This window comes from Lepus europaeus, chromosome 18 (genome assembly GCF_033115175.1).
Source record: "Lepus europaeus isolate LE1 chromosome 18, mLepTim1.pri, whole genome shotgun sequence".
NCBI lineage: Eukaryota > Metazoa > Chordata > Mammalia > Lagomorpha > Leporidae > Lepus > Lepus europaeus.
In genome coordinates this window covers 37,372,813-37,397,862 of record NC_084844.1, presented here as the reverse complement: position 1 = coordinate 37,397,862, position 25,050 = coordinate 37,372,813, and the positions used below count along the sequence as shown (strand labels likewise).

Here is a 25,050-nt window from a genome sequence, read left to right as displayed (position 1 = left end):
ATCCCATTCCTCCAGTCAACTTAAAAAAGGCCTGACTGTAACTCTGGTTCTAGGAAAAAATCCTAGATGTAGTTAAGTTTCCAGGTCAGCCCATTAAAAATCTACTTAATCTATGACAACACACACACAGAAAATAACTGATGTGGTACCATTTAGCATCTAACTGAACTTTATAGAGGCAGCATTTGGCACAGTGGTTAAGATGCTACTTGGGACACCTGTAGCCCAGGTGGGAATGACTGATTTGGTTCCCAACTCATTGCCTTCTGATCCAGTCTCCTGCTCAGGTATACCCTGGGAGGCAGTAGGTGATGGTTCAAGTACTTGGGTCCCTGCCAACCACATGGGAAACTCAGATGTAGCTCGGGGCTCTTGGCTTTGGCCTGGCCTGTCATGGCTGTTGTAACCAAAGGATGATCTCTTTCTCGCTCTCTTTTTCCCTCTGCCTTTCTTTTCTTTCTTTTTTTTTAAGATTTATTTATGTATTTGAAATAGTTACACAGAGATAGAAGGAGAGACAGAGAGAGAGAGGGGTCTTCCAGCCATTGGTTCACTCCCCAGATGGCTGCAATGGCCAGAGCTGCACCAATCCAAAGCCAGGAGCCAGGAGCTTCTTCTGGTTCTCTCACATGGGTGCAGGGGCCCAAGGACTTGGGCCATCTTCTACTGCTTTCCTAGGCCATAGCAGAGAGCTGGATCTGAAGTTAAGCAGCCAAGTCTCGAACCAGCACTCATATGGGATGCCAGCACTGCACGCGACGGCTTTACCTGCTATGCCACAGTGCTAGCCCTCTCTCTGCCTTTCAAATAAAATGAAAAACTAAATGAGAAAAATCTTATAATATTTTGATTAGAAAAATGCGCACCAGAATCAGTTAAAAATGGAAGACTGAACATATTAGCTTATTTTTTTGTCTTCTCAAATGCCTATTATTAGCCCACAAGAAAGAGAGAAGACCTAATGAGAGCATACTCATATTTTCATAAAATTTTCCCAAACAGCAAAGATAGAGAATAAAGGGAAGTTATCACCCAAGTTCCCAGAGGGAATAAAGGTGAGCGTGGAGCTGATCATACCCACAGAATGCCTGTGGGATCAGCTCTGCAGGTGGCAGCTGCCTCGAAAGGTGGGAAGAGGAAGAAGGGGCAGAACCACTTGGGCCTTCTCACTTCTTCTCATCGTTCCATACAGCTGACTATCTGCGTCTCTGACCCTTGCTCACTGGGAGAAAGGAAACGGGCCGGCGCCATGGCTTAACAGGCTAATCCTCCACCTTGTGGCACCGGCACCCCGGGTTCTAGTCCCGGTTGGGGCACGAAACGATACTTTGGAAAAGTGAACCACACAAGCTTCAGAGTCGGGAGTAACAGAAGGCTAGAATGAGGTATAAGCAGAGCTCCATGCTACTCTCTGGGACCTTCTGGCCCCTCTCCTCACCCTATCTACAGAATACTAACATGCAGCTGAATAATTTCCTTGGCAGGAGAAAAGAGTCTTTTCTGGAAAAATTGTATGGCTGTCTCTGTCTCCCAAAATACTGCTAAATTGCTAAGATCTAGAAATGTCCCCCAAAATTTATGTGCTGGTAACTTAATCCTCAACACAATGGTATTGGGAGGTGTGGCCTCTGCCAGGTATTTGAGACAAAGGGACTCTACTCTCACAAATGGGATTCACTGTCATAAAAAGGCTTGATGGAGGAATTCAGCCCTTTCATACTCCCAGCTTCTGCACACAGCGCTGCTCCCCTCCACAGAATCCAGCACCAAAGTGCCATCTGGGAAGCAGACAGCGGCTCTCACCAGAGAAGTGAACCTGCTTGCTCCTCGCCTCCAGAATTATGAGAAAAAAATCAACTTCTTTGTTGTTATTGTATTCTTATTTATTATTTACATCTGAAAGGTACAGAGACACCGACAGACAAAGATCTTATATCCCCTGTTTTATTCACCAAATGTCCACAACTGGGACTGGGCTAAGCTGAAGCCAGGCAATTGGAACTCAATCCAGGTCTCCCATGTGGGTATCAGGGACTTGAGCACTTGAGCCATCAGCTGCTGCCTCCCAGGGTACACATTAGCCAAGAATTAGAATCAGAAGACGACCCAGGACTCCTACTGAGGCACTTCAATATGGGATGAAAGCATCCCAAATGCATCTTAACTGCTGTACCATATGCCCATTCCTCTGTTCTTCATAAATTACTCAGTATATGGCACCATGTTACAGTGGTACAAATGCACTAAGACACAAGTTCTGACATCTGAGTGTCACATTAAGGAATGAAAATCTAAATGAGATTTGACATCTCAACTGTAAGAGCACATACCAGAGGAGAGCAGAGAGTTGCCTTCACAGTTCAGAGGGAAACAAGACTTCAAACCTGAAACTCCATATACAGCTAAAGAACTGGCCAGGGGTAACAAGAGGTGCATGAAGAGACCTCCACATGCATAAAGAAGCCACAATTTACTTTCCAGACACTGTTAACAGAAGTATGTGTCAGTAGGACAGCATACAGCAAGAAAGAAAACCACAAAAGATATTAGCAAATGGAGCTCTGACCCAGGGAAAAAGCAAAGGCACAGCCAGGAATGCAGACAGCAGAAGCCCATACACAACCATTCCAGAAGGGAGAGTCCAGGCTACTGGGAGCGAAGCCTCCAAGGGGCAAAAAAAATGGGAGGGAGGGGGAGAAACAGAAACAGGTACATGAAAACCTAAGCAAAATGATTTTAAAAAAAGATTTATTTTATTTGAAAGGCAGAATTAGAGAGACAGGTTGAGGGAGGAGGGCAGTGGGGAGTGGTGGTTGAGAGAGAGACAATCAGTGAGCAAGTGCTTCCATCCACTGGTTCACTCCCCAAATGATCACAACAGCCAGGACTGGGCGAGGCCAAAGTCAGGAGCCAGGAGCTTCTTCCAGATCTCCCATGTGGGTGCAAGTGCTCAAGCACTTGGGCCATCTTCCCGATTTCCCAGGTGCATTAGCAGGGAGCTGGATTTGAAGTGGGGCAGCCAGGACTGGGACCCATATGGGATGCTAGCATTGCAGGTGGTGGCTTTACCCATTATGCCACAGCACTGGCCCCAGCAAAATCCTACTAAAAACAGCATTGCTAGGGGCCAGCTCTGGCGCATAGTGGTAAAGCTGCTTCCTGCAGCGTCAGCATCCCATATCGGGCACCGATTCGAGCCCCATCTACTCCACTTCTGATCCAGCTCTCCACTATGGCCTGGGAAAGCAGTAGAAAATGGGTCCCTGCACCCACGTGGGAAACCCGGAAGAAGCTCCAGGCTCCTGGCTTCGGATTGGTCCAACTCCGGTTGTTGCAGCAATCTGGGGAGTGAATCAGCAGATGGAAGACTTCCCTCTCTCTCTCTCTCTGCCTCTGTAACTCCACCTTTCAAAATAATAAATAAATCTTAAAATAAATAAATAAATAAATAAACAGCATTACTAGCCCTAGGAAAAAAAACAAATGGGTAAGGAAATGCAAGCATAGTACATCACAGTTGTTCCCTAGTGTCTATGGGCAAATGGCTCCAGGATCCCCGCCGTACCAAAATCTGAGGCTGCTCCAGGCCCTTCTATAAAATGGTGTAACATCTAACACTGTGTAAACACTACGTAAACATCTGTTACACTGTATTGTTCAGGGAATGACGACAAGCAGAAAGCCTGCGCATATTCACTACAGCTACAATTTTTATTTCCTCGGATCTTTTAGATCTGAGGTTGGTTGAACTGCAGGTACAGAACCCATGGACACGGACAGTGGCTGTACTTGTGAGTGACACACACCCATCCCAGTAAGGTAGGGAGTACTATTATCTCACCTATATGGACTATCTTCCTGTGCTTTTAATGGTCATCTGCATATCTTGTTTGGAGAAGCACTTATTCAGCTCCTTTGACAATTAAAAAACAAAAAAGGTTCTGTGTTCTTTTATACTTGACTTGGAAGAGCTCTTTTTATATTCTAGATACAGTTGTTTATCAACTCCCATTCTGTGGTGTCTTTTCACTTTATTGATGGTATCATTTGCAGCAGAAAAATTTTTAATTTTGATATTATAAGAAAAGGGGTGCAGAACAGAGAGCAGACAGAGTATGAACTTGCAGTCAGACCAAGTTTATTCAAAGAAAGTAAATTTGCAGAGGTGGGTGACCAACTGCCAGTGTGCACACAGACTGAACCTATGGCATAGGGCACAGGCCCCAGGAACTGGGCTTTTTTATAGCTTAGGTGGGTTGCAGGGGGCAGTAGGTGGAGGTGAATTCTTCCATACAGGTCTTTCAAGTTTGGCCCCACCGCTTACCTAGGGAAGAATGTGTGTTTATGTGTGTAGCGGCAGTGGTGGGACAACAGGGTGCGAGACAGAATTGAGATTCATAGACAAGGGATAAATTCCGATTTTATATCTCTTGGGCAATGAGCTAGAATGACTGAGGCTTATGTCCTTGTTCCATCAGATATAGTTCAATTTTTTTTCTTTTGTCATTTGTACTTTGGATTTTCTACATCAGAAATCATTGTCTAACTCAAGGAAATACAGATTTGCTCCTATGTTTTCTTCTAAGAGTTTCATAGTTTCTATTTTAGCTCTTATATTTGAGGTTATGACAGTTTTAGTAAATTTTTGTGTGTGGTGTAAGATAGGGGCCCAATTTCCTTCTTTTACATGTGGCTATCCAATTATACCATTTGTTAAAAGAATCATTTCCCCTTTGAGTTGCCTTAGCACCCTTGTTGAAAAGTTCAGTAAAATTTTTAAAGCATTTGTTTTCTGGCCACATATTCTTGCACTTTTTGAATCTGTGACCCAGTTATTGATCCTCCTTCTCAGCCTCCCATGGGTCATAGTCACAGATGCCTACAAGACAAAAAGCTCAGGATATCCTCTCCCTAACTTAGCTGGCCTTGAGGAGTCAAGATGCTGGATTCCCTTCCCAGTCAGTACACAGAGCCAGTTGGTGTACCTTCCCGCTCATGTGTTGGAGACTCACAGGTTTGGGTTTACTCTTCTGCCTCCTCTCTTCCTCTCAGAAGGATCTGTAATAAGAACAGATCTGCTGCTGCTCTGCCTCCTGCTTGACCATGTTCCCTGTTCTCAGCTCCCCAGTCTTTGAAATGATCACCAAATGGAGTCACTTGCAACTTTTATATACCATAGCTGAAGTACATTAAAAAAAAAAAAAAAAAAAAACCCTGCATATTACAATTTCAAGTAGGTCGAAGAGAATTACTCTATACAGCTATGGTATATAATATAAAACTGACATGGGGGAGGGGAAGGTGTTGTAGCACAGCAGGCTAAATCATCACTTGGGATGCCCACATCCCATAGCAGAGTGCCAGTTCAAGTTCTGGCTACTTCATTTCTGATCCAGCTAACACATCATGGGAGGCAGCAGAGTCCCTGCCACCTTATAGGAGATTTAGATGGAGTTCTTGGCCCCCGGCTTTGGCCTGGCCCAGCCTTGGCTATTGCAGACATTTGAGGAGTGAACCAGAGGACAGAAGATACTGTTCTGTTGGTCAAATAAAAAATAATTTCTTTTGTAAAAACTGGCATAAGGATTTGGTATTTGGCATAGCAGTTAAATCACCACTCAGGATGTTCCTATTTCATATCAGAGTGGCTGGGTTTCAGTCGCAGCTCCACTTCTAATCCAGGTTCCTGCTAAAGTGCACTCTAGGAGGCAGCAGGTGATGATTCAAGGTTTGAATCCCTGACACCCACATGAGAGATCTTGATAGAGTTCTGGGCTCCTGGTTTTAGACCGCCCCAGCCCCAGCTGTTGCAGGCATGTGGGAAGTGAACCAGCAGATGAAAGAGTGCCTGTCTATCACTGGTTTTTAAACAAAGTAAAATAAAAATATATATAACTTTTTAAAGATTTATTTATTTGAAAAGCAGATTTACAGAGAGGGAGAGATAAGGAAGGCAGGGAGGGATGGAGGGAGGGAGGAGAGAAAGAAAGGAGAGTCAAAGAAAGAAAGAAAAGAGAGAGAGAAAGGAAGGAAGAAAAAAAGAAAGGAAGAGAGAGAGAGAGAGCGAGAGCGAGTGAGCGAGCAATGTTCTGCTGGTTCACTGTCCCCAGATGACCACAATAGCAATGACTAGGCCAGGCTGAAGCCAGGAACCAGGAAAACCATCCGGGTCTCCCTCATGGGTGGCAGGGGCCCAAGTGCCTGGGTCATATTTTACTGCTTTCCCAGGTGTATAAGCAGGGAGTTGTATCAGAAGTAGAGCAGTATCAGAAGTGGAGCAGCCAGGAGACTAACTGGTGATCATGGGGATGTCAGTGTTGCAGGTGGTAGCTTAACCCACTGTACCACAACACTCTCCCTACCCCAGAATTTTTTCACTGGCATAAAATGGCCCAGTCCCCATAGGTAACTATTTTTCTCTGTCTTTTCTCCATATTACTTACTCACTCTTCAATCAACTCTACCACCTAACATTTCTGCGTCCATTATTCTACTAAAACAAACCATGCTAACATTTCAAGATCTCTTTTTCTAGGGCAGATGTTCGACAAAGTTGTTAAGATGTCACTTGGGACACTTGCATCCCACATCAGAGTGCCTGAGTTCGAGACCTGACTCTGCTTCTGGTTTCCAGCTTCCTGCTAATGTGCACCCTGCAAGGCAGCAGCTGATGGCTTGGATCCCTGGCACCCATGTGAGAGACCCAGAGTGAGTTTGAGGCTCCCAACTTTGGCCTGGTCCAGCCACACCATCACAGGCATTTTGGGGAGTGAACCAATGGATGGAATCTCCCTTTATCTCTGCTTTTCAAATAAATAAAAGGAATAAATTAATTAACTTTCTGGAAAAAAAAAAAAGCTATCTAGCATGCCATCTGTCACTACTCACTATTAGACTTCTTGAAGCAGCTAATGGCACTGGGCATTCTCACCCTCCTGTGATTCTCTCTTCTTGCCATCCGTGAGGCATCTCTGGTTCTACTCCTTATTCAGTCAACTCCTCTTCTCAGCCATCAAATATTGTACTGACATCTCTCAGGATTCACTTCCAAGCTTTATTTTCTTCTTACTCCTTTATGCTTTTCCCAGTTCTCAAGGCTTCCATGACCTAAGAGTTATCCCAGGCTTCTCCCTTATCATCCATTCTATTGAACTAACTGGTGTGCCCTTTCCATGATGTGCAACCTCCTCCACTATCCCCGATCACACAGTCCGTCCATTTACAAGACCTTCTCCCAGAGTCAGCCTCACATCCCACCTGTCCTTCTCTGCAGGCCACGTTCAAACGCCACCCTCACCTCCCTGCTGCCTTCTTCAATTTCTTTCTTCTGACTTGTTTATTATACCCCAGTAAGCACTCTGGCTAACTACACTTATGTCATCTTCTTTGCTTGGCTATAAGGTCCTTTGGGGGGGGGGGGATTGCAGCAGGGGTCTGCCCCACAGAACCCCATCCACTGCCTTGCATATAGTGATCACTAAAATCAGTCAATTGGCAAGCAGTTTCCTAGGCCTTGTGAGCAAGGCTGGAAAGTATACAACTTTTACAAAGGCAAGAACAATATTTTCAAGTAGAGGGAAGAGCGAGAGGAAACCAGAATGTGTGAGTGGAGATCAAGAAGCACCTAACACTGAAGTCACAAGTAACTCACTTTTGGTTCTACAGCAAGAGATTGTAGAGCTGCCCCTGAAAAAGTCAGCCTAACCCTGCCTCACCGCCCATGGTCTGTAAGGATGGGATATTTTTGTACTTAGAGATTCAGCCCTGTAACACGCCTCCATTCTACAGCTAATGCCTGTGACTTGGGAAGGATGATAAATTCACTGAGTACAGGAACACTGTTTTCTCAGCAGAAATCCTAAAATACTTCAAAGGCCACAATATTTCACTAAGCTTGGCCATTTGAGTTAAAATTTATTAGTCAAAATAGAAAACTTCCTCATCAGATCCCATATATTCCATTAGCCATAATATACAGTGTCTCCCAATGTCTATAATTATTAACTAGAAGTGTGAGTAAATCACTATCAGTCTTGGGCCCCAATGTGTGAAGACAGAGTAAGAATTAAGTAATTCAAATATTAAAGAATTTTTTTTTCCAGTTTGTTTTTCCTCCAAATAAAAAGAACTTTATAAGTACTAAGTGATGGCATTAAGCCATTCCTTCTAATTCAATCTACACCAAAAGTAATAATGTATGGGTGGGGGGCAGTGTTGTGGCTCAGTGGGTAGAGCCACTGCCTCTGATTCCAGCATCGCTTTTCAGCACCAGTTCATGTCCTGGCTGCTCTACTTCTGATCCAGCTCCCTGCTAATGGCCTGGGAAAAGCAGCAGAAGATGGATCAAGTGTTTGTGTCCCTGCCACACACATGGGAGACCCAAATGAAGCTCTTGGCTTTGGCCTGGCCCTTTTGACCATCTAGGGAGAGAACCAGTAGATGGAAGTAAGTCTCTTGAAAAAATGAAATGTAGAGGGTGTTTTTGTTTAGACTTTCCAACACTCCCCCTTTCAAATATTCTGCCACTTGGTTACCAGACCACTGTCTAGATGCGTACCTTTACAGGGAGGTGGGTTATATATCCTTTGGGACACCAGCTCAATTACCATTTCTGGGTATTCTTTGGCAATGTTTCTTTTAGTGGCATCATACAATAAATCATTTGGATTGAAAAAATAAAGTCATTCTGAATTAAAGAAGGTGTCACAGGTGGGAAACTGGAAGGGTAGTACTAACTTGTACTCTTCAATTGTGTCCTTTAAGGACCAAAAGCCTGACTGAAACCTCTCTCCTTGTCTTGCCAGCATTCTCTCTCCATCATTCAGATGTCAATAATTCTTCAGTTCCTCCAAGATCAATAATCCATTGATCCTGCCACTTTTTAAGCATCCTTCATCCTCTCCTCATATGTTCACTTCTCCACTTACCAGTGGATACGATTCTATAGTCTATCAGGATAACCACCCCTGCACATGTCCTCAACTCCCAGGCAGACTGTCACACAGACCCACAATGCCTTGAGAACGGATGTGTCTTAGAATTCAAAATCTTTAAGATGTAAGGAAGGTAATACAGTGCATATTCCCCAAGTCAAACACAATATTTCTACAGCCAACACATGAATACTCACACTAAGTGGGATAAATAGAGCCTACACATCGCTTTGTGACCATTCAGGTTACATGCTGCCACCTAAAACAGTTTGCCAGAATTACCAAAACAAACAAAACTACAAGCTCGCACAATATTTTTGATCCCAGAACTGCAGATAAGGAATTATATGTAGCTATACTTCATTGACAATACCTGAGACCAAGTTAAGCCTTAGTATCTGAACTAATGCAAATGACACTATTAGAGAAAAAGCACAGACCATGCAAAGTGGTCTCCTCATTATAAACAGCAGTCCCACCAACCCACTAGCCCACGTTGGTCTTCAGTGTGACCTGACAGCTCTACAATATCCTGGTCCATTTACTGGTCTGTGCTCTGAGGAGCTGCTTTCTAACTTCCGGCTCAAGTCACAAGCTCCTCCTACATCTTCTCCCTCTGGCTTCCTAATTCATAAAACACATAAACACTCAGAAGAAAACTTCCAGGTATTCTCACTCCTTTTTACCTGCAACTGTACTCACATGCTCTGCCTTCTCTCTTGTCCATCAGAACAATCCGTCTCCACTTGGGTACTCACCAGCAATCCTCACCTCCCCCCTGCAATATCAACTTTTTCCTCTCTATTGGACCATTTCCATCCACATACAAAACAACTACCACCTTAAAACAAAACACTCTCTTAAAACTCCACTCCCTTCTGGCTACTGCCCCATTTCTCCATTTTCTTCATAGCAAATCTCAAGGGTTGTCTATACTCACTGTTTCTAATTTATCATCTTCCTTCTCGTTAATTCACTCCACCAAAATAAGGCAGTTCTTGTCAAGGTCGCCAATGACTTCCACATCATTAAAACCAACATCATTTCTGTCTCAATCCTCACCCTCATCTTACTTGGCCTATCTGAAATATTTGACATACTGGAACACTTACTTCTTTTTAAAAAAAATTTTAAAGCTTTATTCAGCTATAATTCACATATACAATTCCCCAATTTAATTACAGAATTCCACGGTTTTGCGTACTCAGAGTTGTGCAATCATCACCATGTAAACTTTAGAATACAATCATTACCCTCAAAGGGAACCCATTACTTACCAGTTGACACAGCCCTTTTAGCCTGAAACACTCCCAAGTCCTAGCTGACCACTCATCTACTGTTTGTCACCACAGATGGGCCTATTCTGGACATTCCATATGGGTTCCTTTCACTTAGCATGGTGATTTCCAGGCTCATCCTTCTAGCGTGCATCAGTGCTTCAGCCTCTTTGGTGGCCAAATGACACTCACTTATATGGATGCATCTGATTTTCTTAATCCAGTTATCAATCAGAGTCATCCAGGTTGCTTCTTTAGTGGCTGTTGTGAATAATATTGTAGAATATCATGTAAAAAGGCTGGTGCCGCGGCTCAATAGGCTAATCCTCCGCCTGCGGCGCCGGCACACCGGGTTCTAGTCTCGGTTGGGGCGCCAGATTCTGTCCGGGTTGCTCCTCTTCCTGTCCAGCTCTCTGCTGTGGCCAGGGAGTGCAGTGGAGGATGCCCCAAGTCCTTGGGCCCTGCACCCGCATGGGAGACCAGGAGAAGCACCTGGCTCCTGGCTTTGGATCAGCGTGGTGCACCGCCCGTGGTGCACCAGCCGCAGCGCACCAGCCTCAGTGGCCACTGGGGGGTGAACCAATTGAAAAAGGAAGACCTTTCTCTCTCTATCACTGTCCACTTTGCCTGTCAAAAAAAAAAAAAAAAAAAAAAAAAAAAACAACAACATGTAAAAAGCTTGTGTATGTCACATGCTTTCATGCCTTGTGGGTACAAACCTAGGAGCGGAACTACAGGATCATTTGGTAATCCCAGGGTTTAACATTTGGAGGAACAGCCAAACTCTTTCACAGAGGCTGTTAACATTTTTATATTCCTACGAGCAATGTATGAGGGTTTTAGATTTCCCACATTTTTCCCAACACTTGCTATCAGTTTTATGATTACAGCCATCTTAGTGGATGTGAAGTTGTACCCACTGTGATCAATTTTACATTTCCCTAAAAAGTTTTCAAGACATATATATTTGTGTGTATATATATATATACACACACATACCCACATACATATATACATACATACACAATACACACACAAAACTGATATACTGTCTTTGGAGAAAAACCCATTCAGATTCTCTGCCATTTTTGTTAGATTGTGTGTCTTGTATTATTCAGGCTTTTTATTTATTTATTTATTTATTTATTTATTTATTTATTTGAAAGGCAGAGTTACAGAGAGGCAGAGGCAGAGAGAGAGGTCTTCTATCTGATGGTTCACTCCCCAAATGGCCGAGAAGGCCGGAGCTGAGCTGTTCTGAAGCCAGGATCCTGGAGCTTCTTCCAGGTCTCCCACATGGGTACAGGGGCCCAAGCATCTGGGCCATCCTCTACTTCTTTCCAAGGCCATAGTAGAGAGCTAGATCAGAAGTGGAGCAGCTGAGTCTTGAACAGCACCCATATGAGATGCCAGCACTGCAGGCGGCGGCTTTAGCTGCTACACCACAGCACCAGCCCCTATTATTTAATTTTAAGAGTCTTTTATATAGGCCGGCGCCGTGGCTCACTAGGCTAATCCTCCGCCTTGCGGCGCCGGCACACCGGGTTCTAGTCCCGGCCAGGGCACCGGTCCTGTTCCAGTTGCCCCTCTTCCAGGCCAGCTCTCTGCTGTGGTCAGGGAGTGCAGTGGAGGATGGCCCAAGTGCTTGGGCCCTGCACCCCATGGGAGACCAGGAGAAACACCTGGCTCCTGCCATTGGATCAGCGCGGTGCGCCGGCCGCAGCGTGCCTACCGCAGCGGCCATTGGAGGGTGAACCAATGGCAAAAGGAAGACCTTTCTCTCTGTCTCTCTCTCACTGTCCACTCTGCCTGTAAAAAAAAAAAAAAAAAAAAAAAAAAAAAAGAGTCCTTTATATAATCCAGACATCAGCTCCTTATCAAATACATGACAATCAAATGTTTGTGAGTCTTTTGTTTTCTTTTTTGTTGTTATTATTTATTTATTTTTATATTTATATTTATATTTATTTATAAGAGAAAGACCTTCCATCTGCTACTTCACTTTCGAAATGCATGCAAAGGCCAAGGCCAGGCAAGGCTGAAGCCTGAAGACAGGAACTCAATCCCGGTCTCTCACAAGGATGGCAGGGACCAAGCCATTTGAGAGATCATTACTGTCTTCCAAGGTCTACTTTAGCAGGAAGCTGCAGTCAGAAGCCAGAGCCAGGTATTAAAGCCAGGTATTCTGGTATGAGATACAAGCACCTTAACGATTAGGCCAAATACCTGCCCCTTCACTCGATAATTTTTTTTTTAAGATTTACTTATCGAGGGGCTGGCACTGTGGCACAGCAGGTAAAGCCACCGCCTGCAGTGCCAGCATTCCATTTGGGCACCGGTTTGAGTCCCAACTGCTCCACTTCCGATCCAGCTCTCTGCTATGGCCTGGGAAAGCAGCAGAAGATGACCCAAGTCCTTGGGTCCCTACACTCATGTGGGAGACCAGAAAAAAAGCTCCTGGCTCCAGACTTTGGATGGGCGCGGCTCTGGTCATTGCAGCCATCTGAGGAGGGAACCAGCAAATGGAAGACCTCTCTCTCTCTGCCTCTGCTTCTCTGTAACTCAGCCTTTCAAATAAATAAAAAAAACCTTTAAGAAAAAAAAAATTTGCTTAAGGGGCCGGCGCTGGGCATAGTGGGTAAATCCACCATTTGAAGTGCCGGAATCCCATATGGGTACAAGTTCAAGTCCTGGCTGCTCCACTTCTGATCCAGCTCTCTGCTATGGCCTAGGAAAGCAGTAGAAGATGGCCCAAATGCTTGTGCCCCTGCACCCACTTGGGAGACCAGGAAGAAGCTCCTTGCTCCTGGCTTCAGATCTGCCCAGTTCTGGCCTTTGCAGCCGTTTGGGGAGTGAACCATCAGATGGAAGACCTCTCTCCCTCTGCCTCTCTGTAACTCTGCCTTTCAAATAAATAAATAAATCTTTTTAAAAATTACTTATTATTTATTTATTTGAAAGGCAGAGTTTCAGAGAGACAGGGAGAGACAGAGAGGTATTCCATCGGCTAGTTCACTCCCCAGATAGCCACAATGCCTAGGGCTGGGCCATGCCAAAGCAAGGAACCAGGAGTTTCATCTGGGTCTCCCAGGTGGGTGGCAGAAACCTAAGCACTTGAGCCATCCTCTGCTGCTTTTCCTAGGCCATTAGCAAGGAGCTGGACCAGAAGATGTGAACTGGAGCCCATACGGGATACCTGCATCACAGGCAGAGGCTTTACCCATTACACCACAACATCAGTTCCCTGTGGCTCTTTTAACCTGTAATAAGATTCAGTAGACAAGGGTATCTCAATTCAGTTCCCAACAACTGGTTACTTCTGTATAAAACAGGAAGTTTATATCAAGCATTATCTCCTAAGATCTTCTACAAGTTACACAGAAACTACTTAAGTGTACAGGTGTACACTGAAGGATACACAAACATGCTAATGAATGTTTGAGGTATATTTATCGTAAGATGATATCGAAGAACCATATATGTGTTCTTTTGTTTTGTGTGTTTTTTAAAGAGTTATTTGGTTATCTGAAAGTCCGAGTTAGAAATAGAGGGAGAGATGGAAAGACACAGAGAGAGAGAGAGGTCTTCCACCCGTTGGCTCACCCTACAAAAGGCCACAATGGCCAGAGCGTGGCAGATCCAAACCAGGAGCCAAGAGCTTCATCTGGGTCTCCCACATGGGTGCAGGGGACCAGGGACCTGGCCCATCTTCCACTGCTTTCCTAGGCACATTAGCAGGGAGCTGGATTGGAAGTGGAGTAGCTGAAACAAACTGGCACCCACAGTGGGCCCTCATGTGTTGTTTTTATATCAAGAACTTAATTATTCTCGTTCACCATTTATTTCCCCTACTTAAATTTTATTGACGTCACACTCTCAAAGAGTGTGACCCCACAAAATTAGAAACTCTCACTCTTGTTAGATGACACAAACTCCTTCACAAGGATTTTTGCTTCATTAGACTTTATAAATCTGGCTTTGGCATAATAAATGTTAATAATGAATTTCATCATAACCACCCAAAAGTGATACATGTGAATTGTCAGAGTACAAGCAGGTGAACTAGATCTCCAATTTCTTAAAAAGATATAAATCTGCAAAGAAAACTCTTAAATGAATTTTCAAACTACTCCAATCAAAAGGCAATCTTATGTACTGGGTGAACCCACAGATGGAAGATCTCTCTAATTCTGTTTCTGTCTCTCTCTCCACCCTTCAATTAAATAAAAATAATAAACAAATTTTTTAAAGAATTTAACAAAGAAAAAAATGAGAGGCAGACCAGTAACCACCAAATGGCTCAAATAAAATTCCTATTCATGAGACACAAAATAATCTTGTAATTATTAAAACTAGAGTTTAATTGGACATTAGTATTTGTCAGGTTTTTTTTTTTTTAATATTTTATTTATTTATTTGAGAGGTAGAGTTACAGACAGTGAGAGGGAAAGACAGAGAGAGAAAGGTCTTCTTTCTGCTGGTTCACTCCCCAAATGGCCGCAAAGGCCAGAGCTGCACCGATCCAAAGCCAGGAGCCAGGAGCTTCTTCCTGGTCTTCCACGTGGGTGCAGGGGCCCAAGGACTTGGGCCATCTTCTACTGCTTTCCCAGGCCATAGCAGAGAGCTGGATGGGAAGAGGAGCAGCTGGGACTAGAACTGACGCCCACATGGGATGCCGGCGCCGCAGGCGGAGCATTAACCTACTGCGCCAAAGCGCTGGCCCCGTCAGGTTTATTTTTAACACTCTTCCTATGCTCCAAGCAACCTGACTAGTTCCTGCTGTATTTTCAACCATATTTTTTTCATCCAACTTAAGAAAAACAATCCAGGGAGCTGGTGCTGTGGCTTAGTGGGTCAGAGGCCCAGATTGGGCACTGTTCAACTCCCAGATGCTCCACCTCAAATCCACCTCAGTAACTGCAGCAGAGGATGGCCTGCGTGCCCTGCACCCATGCAGGAGACCTGGAAGAAGCTCCTGGCTCCTAGCTTCGGCATGACTCAGTTCTGGTTGTTGTGGCTATTTGGAGAGTGAGCCAGCAGATGGAAGATCTCTCTTTGTCTCTCCTTCTCTCTCTCTGTAACTCTGCTTTTCAAATAAATAAATAAATCTTAAAACAAACAAACAAGAAACACAATCCAGATGTCCAATAATAGCAATATTTTAAAGTAAAATTAAGACTTAAATGCTGCTCTGAATAAAAGGAACCTTTCAAACTCATTAACATAGATAGATTCAAACTTTAAAAAATTATTAACTATCAGGCGGCGCCGTGGCTCAACAGGCTAATCCTCCACCTTGCGGCACCGGCACACCGGGTTCGAGTCCCGGTTGGGGTGCCAGATTCTGTCCCAGTTGCCCCTCTTCCAGGCCAGCTCTCTGCTATGGCCAGGGAGTGCAGTGGAGGATGGCCCAAGTGCTTGGGCCCTGCACCCCATGGGAGACCAGGATAAGTACCTGGCTCCTGGCTTCAGATCAGCGCGGTGCGCTGGCCACAGCCCGCCGGCCACGGCAGCCACTGGAGGGTGAACCAACAGCAAAAGGAAGACCTTTCTCTCTGTCTCTCTCTCTCACTGTTCACTCTGCCTGTCAAAAATAAAAATAAATAAATAAACACATTATTAACTATCAACAGAACCATTGCAACAACACATGCCAAGAGTAGGAATACTGTATTGCTATCAGCCACAGGAATGGCTTGTGAGACTTCTGTTAGTCTCACTAAGATCTAAATGTATATAATTGAAGCCACCACACCAACTGTTCATATAAACCACTCACAAATTTAATTAGACCATCTTGTCAGAAAGTTTGTTTCTTCTCGATTACTCAATATTATTGACTTTTGATAGTTCAAATTAGTAGTTACTTGTTTATGGCATTATCAAATGCCTTAGAGACTAAAGTCCATCATGTGGCAAGGTCAGATAGAAATGATAGAAATAACAGGAGAAATTCAACCCATCAGCATGGTTGTCAAAAGAACAAAATCTATTATGCCTTTCTGTAGACACTCCTGAACAGATTCAAAATGACTGAACAAGCTAGATCAAAACTAACCAAAGCTAAAAGCAACCCTAATGAGCCTCTGAAACCCAGGTATCGATTTGTCAACATCTAAGCTCAATTAGCCCTTTCAGAACAAAATATCTTAGGAGGAGACAGAAACCAGTTAGAGGTCTAGGATATGAAAAGAATAAAAGCAGTCACTTTTATAAAGCTTCCTGTTAAGTGCAGTCATATCACACTATGGGGATCTTGTGAGGATTAAATAGACACAGGCCAAGTATCTATCCACATAGCACAGGAGCTGGCACACAACAAATTTTAGCAAATACTGGTCCTTCCCCAAATCTTTAAGAACTCAGGCTTATCAGGGCTGCTGTTGTGGTACAATGGGTAAAGTGCCGCCTATGATGCTGGCATTCTATGTGGGTGCCAGTTCAAGTCCTGGCTGATCAACTTCCAATCCAGCTCCCTGATGATGTGCCTGGAAAAGCAGCGGAAGGTGACCCAAGTCCTTGGGCCCCTGCACCCACGTGGTAGACCCAGAAGAAGCTCCTGGCTCCTGGCTTTGGATTGGCTCAGCTCTGGCACTGCAGCCATTTGGGGAGTGAACCAGCGAGTGGAAGACCTCTTTTCTGTTTCTCCCTCATGCTCTTGAACTCTGCCTTTCAAATAAATAAATGAATCTTTAAAGAAATAAAAACAAAAAACGCAGGTTTATCAAGTCAAAAATCATCTGATGGTTTAAAAAAGCAAAACATGGTCCAGGGTGTTTGCCCTAGAGGTTACAGTGCTGGCTGGAATACCTGTACAGCACACGAGAGTGCCTGGCTGTGACCCCTGACTTCATCCTCCACCACTAGGAGGGAGCAGATGATGTCTGAAGTGCTAGGGTTCTTGCCACCCACATGGAAGACCTGGAATGCATTCCTGGCTCCATGTTTCAGCCAAACTACACTGCAGGCATTTGGGGAGTGAACCAGCAGAAGAGAGTGCACGTTCTCTCAAACAAATAAGCAAATCAAAAGAAATCAGGTTTATAAAATAGCAGATAGGATCATGAAAATGAAAAACAGCTAGTAAAAACATTTCTGGGCAGGCACCATGGCTCAATAGGCTAATCCTCCGCCTTGCAGCGCTGGCACACTGGGTTCTAGTCCCGGTTGGGGCACCGGATTCTGTCCCGCTTGCCCCTCTTCCAGGCCAGCTCTCTGCTTTGGCCCGGGAGTGCAGTGGAGGATGCTTAGGCCCTGCACCCCATGGGAGACCAGGAGAAGCACCTGGCTCCTGCCATCGGATCAGCGCGGTGCGCCAGCTGCGGCGGCCATTGGAGGGTGAACCAACGACAAAAGGAAGACCTTTCTCTCTGTCTCTCTCTCTCACTGTCCACTCTGCCTGTCAAAATAAATAAAAAAATGAAATAAAAAAAAATTTCTGAATGGCTCATCATTTATGGCCACTTACAAACTTCACGTTCTGTGAAACTGTCTTTAAAGATGAGTTTTGACAATGAATAGGCCAAAGGCAAACTAACTCTCTTTGGAAGTAAAACCCTGCAAAGCCCGTCTGCAGGAGGTGAACAGTTCTTTCATAAGACCTTTATCCCTAGCTGGCCAGACTTCAAGCTTTCAGCAATTCCAGTTTCTAAACAAACTGGCAACAAAATTATAAAGTTGATTTTTTCATTAGAATTGTTAAATAACAGCAGTTCAATAAATCATTTGCCTTTGAAAGGAAAAAAATTAGTTTCTAACACATGTAATATTTCTTCTGGTTCAAAGAATTGAAGCTTATTTATTTACAAACTGAAACAGAAATATTACACTGAAATCTTTATGGCTTAAGAATGAAATATTTAAGAAACAAAGATACAGAAATAACAAGATTCGGTCAGATTCTGGTATTAAAAAATTGAGAGGAGGCAGTATATGGCACAGAAGGGTAATATGGTCCCTCTTAACAATGCCAACATCCCTTACCACAGTATCACTTTAAATCCTGACTGTTTCACCTCCAAATGTGCTTCCTGTTAATGCACCTGCGAAAGCAGCAGCAAATGGTCCAGGCACTTGGGCCCAAGCCACCCATGTGAGAGACCCAGATAGAGCTCTGGGCTCCTCCTTTCAGCCTGGCTCAAATCCCTGGCTGCTATTAGAGGAGTGAAGCAGTGAATGGAAGATCTCTTTCCTTCTCTCTCCCTAACTCTCTGCCTTTCAAATAAATAAATCTTTAAAAAAAAAACTAAAACTTCTGGCATCAAGCACTAGTGTTGTCATTTGCTGTATGACTTAACATCTCAGGATTCAGTTTCTTGTAAAGTTCTTCTGAACTCTAAAAATGATAAGTTATATTTATGATATCTGATGCTGTCTTCAGTATTTCCTCAATATGTAGAGATGAAAGTGTGTGCACATACATATATACATGTGTAGATATACCTTTCTTAAATAATTCTGGCATATTTCTAAAGTGCTAATAACTTAAATCCCATTAAGAAACAAACATGGGAGGCAAGCACTGTAGTAGGCACAGGCATCCAATAGAAGAGCAGGTTCGTGTCCCGGCTGCTCCGCTTCCAATCCAGCTTTCTGCTGTGGCCTGGGAAAGCAGAAGATGGCCCAACTTTTTGGGCACCCACGTGGGAAACCCAGAAGAAGCTCCTGGCTCCTGGCTTTGGATCAACCCAACTCTGGCCATTGTGGCCATATGGGGAGTGAATCAGCAGATTTAAAACCTTTCTCTCTCTCTCTCTCTCTCTCTCTCTGTAATCCTGCCTTTCAAATAAATAAATAAAAACATTTTTAAAGAAAGAAAAGAAACAAAGTTGGGGGCCAGTGCTGTGACAAAGTAGGTAAAGCCACCACTCATAATGCCAGCATTCCATATGGGCACCAGTTCAAGTCCCAGCTGCTTCACTTCTGATCTAGCTCCCTGCTAATGTGCCAGGGAAAGCAGTAGAAGATGGCCCAAGTGCTTGGGCACCTGCACTCAGAGAAGACCCAGAAGAAGCTCCTCGCTCCTGGCTGTTGTGGCCATTTGGGGAGTGAACCAGCATATGGCAGATCTCCCTCTGTATTTCTCTCTCTCTCTCTCTCTCCCTCTCTTTCTGTAACTACATCTTTAAATAAATAAAATAAATCATTTTAAAAAGAAGAAAAAGAAAGAAAGAAAGATAGGGCCAGTGTTATGGCATAGCAGATTTAACAGTTGCCTTTAATGCTGTCATCCCATATGGATGCTCATTTGAGTACTGGTTGTTCCATTTCCAATCCAGTTCCCTGGTAATGCACCTAGAAAATCCACAGAAAACATCCTAAGTGCTTGGACCCCTGCACTCACATAGGAGACCCAAAAGGAGCTCCGGGTTCCTGGCTTCAGCCTGGCCCAACCCTGGATATCGTGGTCATTTAGGGAGTGAACCAGTGGATGAAGATCTTTGTCTCTCCCTCCCTCTGTAACTCTAACTTTCAAATAAACAAATAAATGTAACTCTGGCTTTCAAATAAATAAATAAATCTTTTAAGAAAAAAAAAAGATAATGAGAGTGAGAATACATGCATAAGGGTGGGGGTGGGAGGAATCTGACCCCACACATCATTCTCAGTACTTAGGGCATTTACACAATCTCATGACACCTGAATTAACCAAGTAAGCCTTTAAACCCTTACAATGAAACATTAAAATTCAATGTTTCTATAATCTCTTCCTTATAAAACATGGGACCCAACAGTCTGGCTCCAAGTATGGTTTAAAAAGAGGGAGGGGGAGGGATGTATTCACCACCCAGCTCTCCCCTGTGACCACTTAAAACATACACACACACACACACACACACAGGCCCATTGTAATACATTGTACCATTTTTGAATGCAACACTTAGCTCCAGCTTACTACCCTGACAAATAAAGGAAACCACTTTATGAAGCCAATTTAATTGGGAAGTGACAGAAAACATACAGCCATTCTCTTTAGACTTATCATTGAATTGGCTTCAGCTCCAATCTCTGGCAAATCCCACTCAACAGAAGAAATTAACCAGGTCAGCAGAACAGGTGCTACGCTGTGTCTGTCAAGAGCCTGGCATCACCACAATTACTTGCGCACAATGAAGCAGTAATCTTTACAGATCATCTCTCCCAAGAAGCATACTGAGGAGGGGGAGAAAAACTGAAGGGAGGTGGACAGCACGGAGATGGGGGGTGGGGAGTTGGGAAGACGAGGAATAGGAAGCGAAGAGAAAAGGCAAGAAAAGAAAATGAATGTGCAGCTGCTCTGCAGCTCAGCAGATGTCAGGACGTGATGTACGAGGCTAGGATAAGCTGTCGTAGCCCGCTGCCAAAGACCGGTAAGTGATTAAAGCCGGCACAGTGCTAAGCACCATATTTAGAATCTGTGGGGTTTCAAGACTTGCACCCATTCCTTGCTGTGCTGCCAGATGTTGGCAACTGGTCCAGCTCCTACTGACTGTGCACAGAGGGCAGCAGTTGGAAGAGTAGCAAAGCAATCTGGAATGCTTCCGGAGATGCTGTACATTAACAAGTGTCACCCATCATTCACCTTTACAGAAGGCTGAAACAACTCCAATTTGCTGCCACTTCCCTCTTGGGAAACAGCCAAGATAAAGTTGCGCCTGGCAGCCCCATTTGTTTCACTCAGGTGTTTCGGCTGCCTTGCTGACCTCTATTAGTTTAAGTTTTAATTTAGATTAACCCCAGCACCCCAATTAACCAGCAAGGGGAAAAGCTAAGAAGTGACTAGTCATAACTCTGAAATCAGAATTTATCGAAGCTAAAATTATTAATTGGGATGAAGGGCCAATCAAGTAACACTATTTCTTCTTAAACAGACCTCTAGGCCAAAAAAAAAAAAAAAAAAAAATCTCTCAGACTACGGACTGACAGTAGAACCAACTTCTCCCAGTAATTTCAGTTTATTTTATTAAGCCTGTTTAATTTATGGTGCACTTTCCATGGAACAATGTATACTTCAATTAATGAGGCCTGGAACATTTTTGATCATCTCCCGTGATCTCACACTACTATACAGCATTAATATCCCATATCAGGTACTTCCTTACATACTCCACAACAAAATAGAGTTCCCTACGCTTCAGATAAATGGATATAAAAAAGGAAGAAAGGAAAAAAGAATCAGAACCTCTGGCTGGGAACAGCTGAGGCCACACCAGACTCTTGCCTACTCCTCATCATTAATGTTAAGATACACAGCAATTGGGGCCAGTGCTGTGGCACAGCAGGTAAAACCATCACCTGCCAACATCCCATTTGGGCACTGGTTAGAGACCTGACTGCTCCACTTCTGATCCAGCTCTCTGCTATGGCCTGGGAAAGGAGCAGAAGATGGCCCAAGTGCTTGGGCCCCTGCACCCATATGGGAAGAAGCTCCTGGCTTTGGATTGGCCCAGCCCTGGCTGTTGCAGCCATTTGGGGAGTGATCCAGTGATGGAAGAGCTCTCTCTCTACTTCTGCCTCTCTGTAACTGCCTTTCAAAAAATTTAAAAAATAAAATAAAAATTCACAGCAATAATTTAATAGAACACTACAGAATAAATGCAAAGATTAGTAGTCTTTATAAGATAAACTAAAACTATTCCCAATATAGAACCACTTGTTCTGGCTTTGTATATAACTTTCCTAAGAAGGTCCCTCACTCATATGCATACACACAATAAAGCCACCATGGCTAAACCTTCAGTACTTGCAAATTCTTTTGATAAAAGTTAACATACAACATTCAGCAGAAAAGCAAACTGTCTTGATAAACAACTGCACAACAAAAACTGGCGTATAACTGCTAGACAGCATCTTCCATTCTCCACTAAGCTGGAAAGGGTACAGCCTCAAGCCATTCAGCAAGTTTAACTTAAGAAATTATTTTTGCCCTTTATTTAAAACTTGAGAGTAGTCCACGTTTAGCCTATCTTAACAGTCACCAATCATTAAAAAAAAAAAAAAAAACTACCACACCAGCAGTAATGTCAATGAAAGAATTAGGCAGGGATTTTGTGAAGCAATATTGAGACCTGAATCATATTTCAATTTCTACCAATTCTTTCTGCCTTTGAAGCACCATATTGTTATATAATCAACAGCAGATAATCTCTATATATATGTATATTTTTTTAAACTGATTTGAACAAGCACAAAAAGTATCTCCAGTAAGAGGCTAGTGCAACTCAAGAACGCTGAGATACCAGCCCTTCAGCTCCATGTCCACTCTAACAGCACTGGGACAAGAAACCAAATAAACAGCTAACAACAAAAAGTCCTCGATTAACACTATCAAAAAGAGCTGAGAAAAAATAAACCACCTAACTCATAGAAGCTCAAACTGTTTTACAGAAAATTTACTCAAGGAACATCTAAGAAAGTAGCCACAGTTGTTTCCATTTCAAAAAGAAAACAGAAAACAGGAAAAAAAAAAAAAAAAAAAAGCAGCCAATTCAGAATGATACCATCTATTATGAATGCAGCTCTGCTTCTGACTGTTATACCAAAATAAGCTACCTGGTGTTCACAGAAGTCTATCAGCTGCTTTAAATGCTAACACCTGATTTGGAACAAATGAAGACAGTAAAAGTCACACCTGGTGGTAAAAGTCATCATCATCAAAGATTTCTTCATCCAAGTCCTTCAGGTGAGCATTGGCAGAGGCTTGAGGCAGGACCTCCTTTATCAATGAGAAGGAAAGAGTGAATTACTATGAGGCTAACACAGCTATGATAAATAATGTAAGTCAAAGCACTGTTTCCCTTAAGATATAAAAAGGTCTTAGCAAATTGGCACTCCTGTTTATGGCATCAGTAATCACGCTAGGCTCTTGTCATGAGTTGCCAAGGCTATCGAAGCATTTTTGAGTTCGCCAACTCCAATCTTATTTAGACAATTTGCTAAGTCAACAACAGGAGTCACTGTGCATTTACTCCTAATGTAGGATCTCTGTCCTTAATGTGTTGTACAATGTGAATTAACGCTATAACTAGTACTCAAACTTAGTATTTTACACTTTGTGTTTCGGTGTGGGTGCAAACTATTGAAATCTTTACTTAATTTATACTAAATTGATCTTCTGTGTATAAAGATAATTGATAATGAATCTTGATGTGAATGGGATGAGAGAGGGAGCAGGAGATGGGAGGGGTGAGGGTAGGGGGGAGGTTGTGGGGGAGAAAAAGCCATTGTAATCCATAAACTGTACTTTGGAAATTTATATTTACTAAATAAAAGTTTAAAAAAAATATAAAAAGGTCTTAAAATTTACAAATAAAAATTAAAGCAAAACAAAACAAACAGTCCAGTGGTAAATCAGGCAAAAACATTAACATGATAGCTGATAAAAAAGAAATACAAATAATCACATGAAAATGTTTAACCCCACTCTAATTGAACACATGCAAATTAAATGAGAAGATACTGTTTTTCACCTATAAGACTGGCAATTCTCAGTATGACTGGAGGGACTAGAAATTAATGCAGCTTTTTGGAGGTAATTTGGCAACATCCATCAGGATTTAGTGAATTTTCTTTAATGTAATGTACCTACTTCAAGAAATTGATCCACATGCTTGCACACACCCACAAATAAAAATATTCAGGAATGTTTCCTGTACAGACTGATTCTAACTCTGGATACAACATAAATATCCAGTGTTTAAATAAATTATAGTACATGTGCACAAAATGGAATATTCTGTAGCCATGAGGAAAAATAGGCACTCTCATGTGACAATACAGGCAAAGTATCCAGGATATATTATGTTTAAAAAGTAAGTTGTAGGGCCTGCGCTGTGGCACAGTAGGTTAATCCTCCACCTGCAGTGCCAGCATCCCACACGGGCACTGAGAAAGCAGAAGACGGCCCAAGCACTTGGGCCCCTGCACCCACATGGAGGACTGAGAGGAAGCTTCTGGCTTTGGATCATCTCAGTTCAGGCCATTGCAGTCATTTCGAGAATGAACCAGCAGATGGAAGACCTTTCTCTCTCTCTCCCTCTCACTGTCTGTAACTCTACCTTTCAAATAAGCAAATAAAGGCCAGCGCCGTGGCTTAACAGGCTAATCCTCCACCTTGCGGCGCCGGCACACCAGGTTCTAGTCCTGGTTGGGGTGCCGGATTCTATGCCGGTTGCCCCTCTTCCAGGCCAGCTCTCCGCTATGGCCCGAGAAGGCAGTGGAGGATGGCCCAAGTGCTTGGGCCCTGCACCAGCATGGGAGACCAGGAGAAGCACCTGGCTCCTGGCTTCGGATCAGCGCAATGAGCCAGCCGCAGCAGCCATTGGAGGGTGAACCAACGGCAAAAGGAAGACCTTTCTCTCTGTCTCTCTCTCTCTCACTATCCACTCTGCCTGTCAAAAAAAAAAAAAGCAAATAAAAACTTAAAGCACGTGGCGGGGGTGGGGGGAATGCTGTGGCACGGTAGGTTAATCCTCCACCTGCAGCGCCAGCAACCTATACGGGTACCGGTTCTAGTCCTGGTTGCTCCACTTCCGATCCAGCACTCTGCTCTGGCCTGGGAAAGCAGTAGAAGATGGCCCACACTTGGGCCCCTGCACCCACATAGGAGACTCAGGAGAAGCTCCTGGCTCCTGACTGCGGATCGGCCCAGCTCTGGCCATTTCGGCCATTTGGGAAGTGAACCAGTGGATGGAAGATTGTCGCTGCCTTTCCTTCTCTGTAACTCTGACTTTCAAATAAGCAAATAACTATTTAAAAAAAAAAAAAAAAGTAAGTTGTAAGATTTTCTATACAGTTGGCATATTTTATATGTTGTAAGACTTTCTACACTGTTGGCATATTTTATATGTTAATACAGTCAT

General features: G+C 43.5%; 1 protein-coding gene across 1 annotated transcript in view; it reads right to left on the bottom strand.

Annotated features, from left to right (window-relative positions):
• The window catches only part of AATF (apoptosis antagonizing transcription factor), a 122,951-nt gene that overhangs the window by 48,495 nt on the left and 49,406 nt on the right, over nt 1-25,050 (bottom strand). Inside the window, exon 8 of the mRNA XM_062174752.1 lies at nt 22,821-22,904. Coding sequence (XP_062030736.1) covers nt 22,821-22,904 — 84 coding nt within the window. The remainder of the gene's footprint in view (nt 1-22,820; nt 22,905-25,050) is intronic.